At 46.6% G+C, this 8,968-nt stretch overlaps 3 protein-coding genes across 3 annotated transcripts in view; 1 reads left to right on the plus strand and 2 right to left on the minus strand.

Annotated features, from left to right (window-relative positions):
* SARC_02008 (hypothetical protein) overlaps positions 1-595 on the minus strand; it is a 4,931-nt gene extending 4,336 nt beyond the window's left edge. The window contains exon 1 of the mRNA XM_014304252.1: positions 291-595. Coding sequence (XP_014159727.1) covers positions 291-444 — 154 coding nt within the window. The 5' untranslated portion in view covers positions 445-595. The remainder of the gene's footprint in view (positions 1-290) is intronic.
* Positions 596-918: 323 nt separating this feature from the next.
* Positions 919-6,474, plus strand: SARC_02009 (hypothetical protein; the record flags this gene model as incomplete). The annotated part of the gene is made up of 11 exons (XM_014304253.1): positions 919-1,206; positions 2,239-2,331; positions 2,511-2,658; positions 3,050-3,240; positions 3,437-3,548; positions 3,708-3,797; positions 3,924-4,183; positions 4,350-5,031; positions 5,242-5,450; positions 5,505-5,671; positions 6,159-6,474. The coding sequence occupies exons 1-11, from the start codon at positions 1,075-1,077 to the stop codon at positions 6,472-6,474; spliced, it is 2,400 nt and encodes a 799-aa protein (XP_014159728.1). The 5' UTR covers positions 919-1,074.
* A 1,208-nt stretch (positions 6,475-7,682) lies between these two features.
* SARC_02010 (hypothetical protein) lies at positions 7,683-8,841 on the minus strand (the record flags this gene model as incomplete). Its single annotated transcript, XM_014304254.1, has 3 exons — positions 7,683-8,218; positions 8,442-8,611; positions 8,697-8,841. 3 exons carry the CDS (start codon positions 8,839-8,841, stop codon positions 8,069-8,071), a joined length of 465 nt encoding a protein of 154 aa, XP_014159729.1. The 3' UTR covers positions 7,683-8,068.
* Positions 8,842-8,968: the final 127 nt, after the last annotated feature.

Consider the following 8,968-nt stretch of genomic DNA (forward strand, 5'->3'; position numbering starts at 1 on the left):
TAGTTATTATATTATATTATTATTATTATATATATATATATATATTTAGTGTGTGTGTGTGTTGTGTGTTGTGTGTGTGTGTGTTGTTGTGTGTGTGTGTGTGTGTGTGTGTGTGTGTGTGTGTTTATTTGTTTGTGTGTGTACATACACGTGTAGTCGTGCGTATTCTTGCATGGAGTAGAGATTGATACAAGCACATATATAGCTTAAAGCCCTATCACAAAATTCATAGTCAACCTTAACGGATGAAACTAGGAACATATAGCACCCTAGAGGGACTTGTAACTTACTTTGAAGTAATTCAATCAGACCAGCATGTGTTTTTTGCTGCTCTTTACTGGCCACAACCACAGTCCTGGGTTTATGTGCGTAGAAGTCCGTCTCCCCAGCAGCGACATAGGTCGAGGCTAGGGTTACAAGGGCCAGCCTAATAAAACTGTACATCGTGTGTATGTGTGTGTAAGCTACACACAATTATACCTGCGTAAAGATACGGTAAACTTTGTGAGGTCTGCTACGCGCGTGTGTGCCTACAGTATGTGCACTATCCTAGCATCTATGGGATCGCTTTGTTTTCTTTTTTGTTTTCATTTGTGCTATGTCGGGTGGTAAAATAAAGGCGAGACAAGGGCGCTCAAAGCCTCAAACTCTTTCTCTGTGTGAAAAACTGAATTGACACTTATGTGTGAGAAAATAATTGACATTTATGTGTGAGAAAATAAGAGTTTGTAAAAGACAGAATAAACTTTGAGAATCATCATGAATGTATGACGGAATACGCTTTTCTTGCTTTTTTTGCACTGGTTGGTACCAAAATTCATGACACAAATCAGACACACATCTGAATTCTGACACCTCCACAAATACACACAAAAATGGAGTGCATTTTGCACAATGGATTAGAAGTAGAATTGATAGCGTGTTTAAGTGCGCGATATATCCAACCATGCACCCCGGACTATATCTTGCAACTAGCCTGGATTAAGTACCATGCTTCAATGTCGACAATTGTGCGCTTCTTATAACCACATTCTCGACAATCGTACGCATTGTGATCGCTCCTTGTAGTCCAATATGATACTGGCTCTGGCCTCAGTGATCTCGCTATGCTCTGTACTCTTACTAGGAGGAGGTCTGCACTTCCTGCTGGCCAACCGTATGGATCCCAACTACTGTCACATGACCTACATGTATCAGAACCCTGTGGTGAGTTCCCCCTTGAGCGCGATGCGAACACTATTTGTTTTGATTTAGGTTTGCGAGAGTTCGTCGCGGATTTGCACATAAGTACCAGTGCCCGGTGGTAATTTCTATATCTGCCACGCATGTGAAAATGCATGTGAACACGCAACGATTCAACGTAAAACTGCGATGGATTGTTGCGCACTTATCATTGTGGCCTATATCTCTTAACATACTGGATCCCAGTCACTGTCGCATAATATACATGTAGCAGAACCATGGGGTAGGTTTCCTGTATGTCACGCGAATACGCACTGCTTTGACGTGTATTTGCGGGAAATCATCGCGCACTTGCAATGGTGTTATTATTCTCTTACATATGCAACCATCGCGGTATTGTGTAAGACCGAGTGTTGCGCTTCAGAGTGTGTCATCAGTCACTATCCAGAATTAGGAGACATTCACGGTTATTGTCAATGTACGGTCCGAATTTTCATACGAATGCTCAACAACCCAATATATCTTGAAGTACTGCCGTATATCTCATCTGTGTGTACTAGTAGGCAAGGTGCGTTGAATTCAATACGTCTGCCACGTGGCTATACCTATCACTCCTTACATCTGGTGCAGCTTATACTCTGCCCCATTCGCCTTCCTCCATGTTCACCCTTGCTCACTCAGAGATTTCACCCGAATATGGCCCTCAACATCTCCTTCTAGCACTCTTCAGTTCTATTTATCGTTATAGTTGATGAATCTATCTTTGTTTGCATAACATGCCTGGGTCCTGTGGAGAGTACTGAGTACTTGGAGTAGGATTTCGGCACTTAGAATTAGCGCATGGCTGCTCGTGCTAGGGGTGCAGAGACGTTTGATGCCTTCCGTATCGCCGACAATTCCGGACAATTCATATTGCAGCTTAGATCGCTACGGCAAATATAGGCACATGTAATTATTGGCTATCATCATCCCGAGTGAGGAGATAGTATAGGGCTGAACGTCGATGGTAGCGTTGTGCTGACCATTGAACCTGCCTACACATCCTGACTATTACAGTACACTTCGATTCAAGTCAAGAACGGGCCAGCGAATAATGATCGCAGATACCGGTTATTACAATACACAGAGGGAATCATAAGAGGAAACGAGGTGGGTCTGTGGCGACACTTTCAATCGTTACATTAGAACCAATGCGTTCTATTTCCGTCAGTTTAAATTGTTTCCATGGCCTTCACCGACTGTCTCGTGAATGTAAGAACTTTCTAGTTTTTCTATCTGCGGAACCGTCTCACTAACCACACTATCACAATGCTCCTTTGAAATCAAAGTGTAAAGGCCGCCATCCCGTTTTGTATATATCGGGTAATTCCGGTAGCTACAAACAGGTCAGATCCATTGCAAGCATCGCAGCTGATATGGACCGCACAAACTACTTGATTAAGGGCTCACCGCGACGGCCCTTATCCTTCTTCACAGGTGGGCGACTTACAACTGTTGATAGATTTGTAGTGGTGGTTTATATGTCAAGCATGTATCCCGGTACTTGCGTATCTGATCGAGTCAGAAGTTTCAATGGGCTGGATAGTACTTTGCTCAAATACTTCTTGCGTGGCGTACTGGATGTTTTATCTGTATATTGTAAGTTTATTCCTTTAGTAAAACTCGAGTTGTAGTTACCATGCGTACACACGAGAAGGCGTACTCGCCGCAAACTCGCTAACTTCAAAAAGCATCATCACGCGATGTTTAGCTTGTTGCGTTGAACACAGATAGCATCTCGCAGGAGAACTCTATGGCTTTTTATAGTCGCGGGTACGGGCAAATTAAACCCCGCCGGATCCACTTTCCATCGCTGTATACTATGCAGTGGACTTCAATGAAGAGCTCTCTGCACTATTCGGTGGGGTGTTGCCCGTTCAATCCGAGTACGCGGCGCACTGTGTGCGGCATCTGCAATCGATGTGTACGAAACCCTCGGGAACAGGCAAGCTAGCAACGGTGACGATTCTGGGGCATTCCATGGGGGGGCTGGTTGCGCTGTCGCTGCTGAATTCTGATGTAGGTGGTTCTATAAATAGCATAATTTCAGGGCTCTCTTCTGTTGCTTGGCTCTTACCTCGCTCGATCGATAAGGGGTCACTCGAATGGGTTATGCGAAATTGGCCACTATTGTATATTATGAGCAGCGGCGGTCCTTTGAGTAGACAGATGGGTACCAGGCATAGGTTTGACATTCACGTTCTCATTCGTGCAGGTACTACAAGCCGGCAGCATTGAAACCATTGTAACTGTCGCCACACCACATCGCCCGGTGTTGGCATTTGACTACCGGCTGGGTAGTTTCTACCATACTATGAACAGCGCAGGTAAGTTGCGATTGCTCAAACTCCCTCAATCATTGCTATATTCTCATATTACACAAGCGGTTATTTATATTGCACAAGCAATTTTTAAGTCGCTAATGAACTGTAGTAGATGTACAAAGCGGCACCGGATCGTAACACTCTTTCACTTCACACATTAAGTCCTCAGATCCGCAACTCAAAACGTGACCCTTGTGAGTATCGAAACCGGTATACGCGACTTCCAGGTGCGCGCCGATCTTGCCAGTCTAGGTATGTGGCCGATGGTAGTCCTACAACTCGACTTACCGCACAACAGGTCATTTTCGATAGCTGTGTACATTTTATCATAAGAGAAAACACGTCTCCCTATGGAATATCACACGACTTTCTCTACAGGTATGACCGGGCCTAATATCGTCCACGCTTCGACAAGTGGCATTCCCGGTGCCTGGTTGTCGTGCGATCACCTGGCTGCTGTGTGGTGTAAGCAGCTGGTATTGCCTATACTCACAGCTATGAGTGTGCTATCGCTACCGTCACCAAAGGCAGCCGATGCTGTCGGCAATTTCCAGTCCACCTCCGATATCGCGCGGGCCAATGAGCGGGCGGAAAGGTACCGATCGACCTTGCTCCCAGCAGCAGAATTCATTCACACGGTATGGTCATGGGCATATTCGCCTTCCACAGTTAACCAAGGAGATACCTGATATATTTGAGAGCAACCAAAAACTTGGTATCATATGTGGTCTGCCCTCCAGGCGTGCGCGTATACTAATATAGATAACCCGTTTCCGATTTTATGCTGCTGCTTCTATATCTCAGACAACCTGCGACAGTGCAGATTCTACAACGTCGACGATTGGAACAACGGATGAGAAAATGTGGCCATCACCGGCACAGACGTTACAAGATAGGACTGGCGTGGCGCGAACGATCAAGATCGCACTGGGGGGTTCGCCGGAAACCACATCTAGTACCGAAACGCTGGCAATCAGTACTACAGAAACCATTTCATCACTCAGCTTGTGTAGCGTGCGACAGTGCTATGCTTGCGGCAATGGCAGCTGTGTCTCAAATGCCGATGAACTAGAGTTGCGCCTGGAGACGCAACGGCTGCCGTATTGGAGAGACACGTTCAAGGGCGCAAATGTGCGACCGCCACAGCACTTTGATAATCTGCGCCGACCGGTCACTGCTGTTCTCATACACCGCATGAACCATCTCAGAAGCCCGCAATCATGGGAGGATATACACCTCGAGATGGTCCTGAATGCCGCCGGAAGTGAGCAGGCGAAAGCTCCGGTTTATAGTAGTGAGAAAGGCTTCGTGTCGATAGGATGGTCTTCAGGAGTCTCAAACGTGTTTGCGACACCCTTCTATGGACAGACATTGGCCATTGAATCTTCTGACCAACACCATCGGGTACGCGTGGCTCAGCCGCTGGAGAGTTGCTTGATAACATCGATTCTACGATTCAAGCTGATGCACTCCGAGACGGGAGAAGGTGCGTGGTCATTGTTCAATCTCATGCCCCGAAGATACACCGAATATAGGAGTTCAAGCATCTTCGAGTGTGTGAAAAAGTGTGTGACGATCGCATGAATATCAAGCACGTTCCGCTATCTTTAATCGCACACCTGTACCTCCCTGATGTTAAGCCTGCCACAGCTCATATCCGTGATCATATTCAATTTAACACTCTCTATGGCCTCAGACTGCCCGACGAATAGCGCTGGGTATATTGCCACCCACGTAAGCAACAGGCGAGCGACCACCGCACAACATTACAGCGCGAATACGCATACACGCGGTGGCGTGCAGTTTGAGCACGTGTTGCGCCCTTGTGATGCCACTTTTGATAAAATCCAGTCGTACGTCGCGATGGATATTGATGTTTGGGATACCAGGTACCAGCTGGACGACGTATGTGAGTATGTCCTTTCTGCGTTTGATTAGCTTTTCTGCGCTGCATCTCAGCGCCTCAACTGTGTGGTCTTCGTCGATCGAAACTTCAACAATTACAAACCATCACGTACTAACTTTGTCCCTGCGGAATACTACACAATTTTTACTGTAATGGGGTGCTTGCAGATGTGTAGACTGAAAGTAGCTTTGACATTCAGTCCGACCAACGCCGCTACCGAGTACGTTCGTTTGTACGGACCTGATACAATTACCAGAGCTGTCACTATTCTACTACTGATCATCGCCACGCAGATTTTCAGCTATGTTCCCAGGCAGTAAGTATACACTTCGATACCTTCTTATGCTGCTGTGCATATATAGCAATGCTGCACAATGCATATTTTTCAATCTGCAGTTGACATGTGGGTAGCGCGGTATATGCAGCAGACCTATGTCGCCATGCTCATTCTAAGCACGGCCTTAACCGGTTGCCGTCCTTGCTCAATGCAGATACCGAGCACCCACCACTCGAACGATGCACTCACGCAGAAGCTGCTTCACAATCTTGATCATTGTAATGTGGCTGATCGGATCGGGAATTAAGGCACCCTATAGCGCACTTGATAACGTATTGGTCAATCTTTGTTCATTGGGAGTCGCTTTGGCTGTCTATAAGCTCGTGGCTGTGGTTTTGTGGGTGGGTGGGTGGTGTGTCTCTCGCCTCAGTCCGTGTTTGAGTCCTAGGTCTAAACAATCCCCGGCACCCGATGTCGGCAACAAGGCCCGCCTGCCTGAGAACCCAAGTGATGCGTTTTATTTCGAGTTGGATTCAAAGTTTGTAGCCTTTGGGGTGGGCTTATGTGCTGTGGCTATTCTGGTTACTGGTTGCTCGGGTATTGGTGTGGCAATAGCGGCTGTCATATCTGTAGTCCAGAGTATCAGAGAGCGCGCCGATATCCAGTGCGAGGCGACCGCTCAAAACAACCGAGCAAAGGACAACTCCTGGATCGATTCACAGGTGCGATTATACTCCACACAGTGAAACGTACTTTTTTTTTTTTTTTTTTGTCAATCCGGTAGAGTAGTGTCATACTGATTCCCTGCCTTGTTCGATGCACTCAGCGGATTGCGCAGTCGACGGGATCTGTGGTGCTTTGCCTTCTGTCCGCCGGTCTCTATGGGGCTGAATGCGTTGTATATGCACTCGGCCATTCCAATTCGGTTGAGTCTCCGCCGGTAAGTAGTTTGGATACTGCGAGTATCGCGATCGAATTTTTGGCATCCGAGCTGAAAATTTGCCTGATGTGCTTCCAGTGCCTTTGTAGTTCCCTCTCATAACTTAACCCAAATTTCCTCAAACGGGTTTTTCTTTTCTGACACAGTTACGACTCCTATCACCCGACGTAGTCGATCTGACACCCGCAGTGCTTGTCATTTTTAGTCTACTGTGTGGGCATATACGTCGCCCACGATTAAGCCCGCCACAGTCTAGGTAAGTGCGATATTTTTTAGCACATAGTTCTGATGTTCATTCACACGATTCACACGATTGCATGTGTACTAATATCTCCCCATACCTGACCTTGACTTAACAGCCGTCTCTCCAAGGGTCTCTCTTCTGTAGCAGTCGGTATGTTATCTGATATTTCTGCCTGCGTGATTTTGGTTAATGGACCACAAAATCGTATATCATATGCCGAATCCAATTGGTGGGTGCACTGACTTCTCAACGTATTCAATCTCAACATACCTACCTCTTAGTCATCTCTCTGGCAGTGGATAGGGACAACTTCTGGCTCACAAGGTACGACAGCCGTTCTTGTGTGCACCGCCTCCCAATTTTGTCATTATCTCGAGGTGACTACGCATAGTTCGAAAAATGGGAGTCTATGCCGTGGTTCTAGGCTTAGATGCTTGTTCGAAATGTATACTAAAACACGATGTCAGAATCTGATATACAGAACGAGTGCACTATTCTAAACCTGACTCGCATATATCAACAGGTACTCGCTGGCCTTGGCCCTGGCAGCTCTGGCACTAAATTGAGGGGCTATATAATTACGGATGCCTATTGCCATTGTCACATTACTCTGGGATATGGCTGTCACGATTGCACTATCGCTTCGTCAATGACCAGCCATTGGAAATGTAAATTGACTAACAGTTAAAAGAGCCGTGTCGCCTACATTTTGCGCTGCCCGCAAGCAATGACAAAGTGCCGAGTCTACGGCTATCGCTTACAGCGCGTATGCCTTTTGTATCATGACTTTATTGTGCTTGTGTATTGCGCACCCCCTGCAATCATAAAATAGGGTTTCCAGTATGACACACTACACTACTTGCACGGTAGGCCTATTGACTGATTAGGTACTAGGCGGTACACAACCTGGATATCGTAGCAACCATGCGCCTGCTGTCCCATATAGTAATCCCTTCGACTGTGCCCTCCATGGTGCGAACAGCCCGTGAAGCGGAAGAAGCTGCCTCGATCCATACTAAACGTCTTCAAATCGTGCGGAACTGATACTTCAGATTGGTCTCAGGAGGTGAGTGGGAAGTACAATCTTCAGCCATGACAATACATCAAGAGCGTGGTTCTGATGTTGGCCTTATGCCATCAACGCTAACCTCTAGCCTCATGCGTCCTTGAATAAAGTGCTGAGCAGCTCTTTGTCGTTCATGTTTTTCAAGTAGTCGGGTACGTGCGCGACCGGTGGCGCCCACCCGCACATGGCCGCGGCAATGGCGCTGCTCTCGTCTGGAGACAACTGGACATCGTCTCCAATCTGGAGCAGATTGAAGCAAACGTTCGCTTAGTGTAGGCTTGGTAACTGTGAGAGTTTGATCGCTACAACTCGAGACACTGTACTAACTGACAGATGACAGCCGCTCAGATAACCACACAAACGCACAGATTGTGCATCGCTATACCCACGTGTTGTGTAAACCATTTCTGAAAACTAAGACCAGCAGTTATTACAAGGTAAATTTGGGATGCGAGCGACCTACCGTTAGCTTTCCTTCTTTAGTAAGGGACAATTTCTCATTCAAAGTCTCGTCTTGTGTTTCTTCACTACGGGTTTCATCAGCTATACTAGCCCGTACTTGACTGGCAACGTTAGCATTGTTCGCTTCTGCGCCATCGACGGGAAGGGAGCCAGTAGTACCAGATGCACGAGCTGCGAGAAGAATCAAAATAGTGTATGAATGCACAGCGTATGCCACAGCGCTGAAGGAATCAATCAACGGTGAAACACTTCATACTCACCGTATCACTGCAATCGTGCATAGTATTCACCATACCACTGCGATCATGCATAGTATTCACCATACCACTGCGATCATGCATAATATTCACCATACCACTGCGATCATGCATAATATTCACCATACCACTGCGATCACGCATAATATTCACCATACCACTGCGATCATGCATAATATTCACCATACCATTGCGATCATGCATAATATGTACCATACCACTGCGATCATGCATTATATTCACCATACCACTGCGATCATGCATAATATTC

This window comes from Sphaeroforma arctica (genome assembly GCF_001186125.1).
Source record: "Sphaeroforma arctica JP610 unplaced genomic scaffold supercont1.86, whole genome shotgun sequence".
Lineage (NCBI taxonomy): Eukaryota > Ichthyosporea > Ichthyophonida > Sphaeroforma > Sphaeroforma arctica.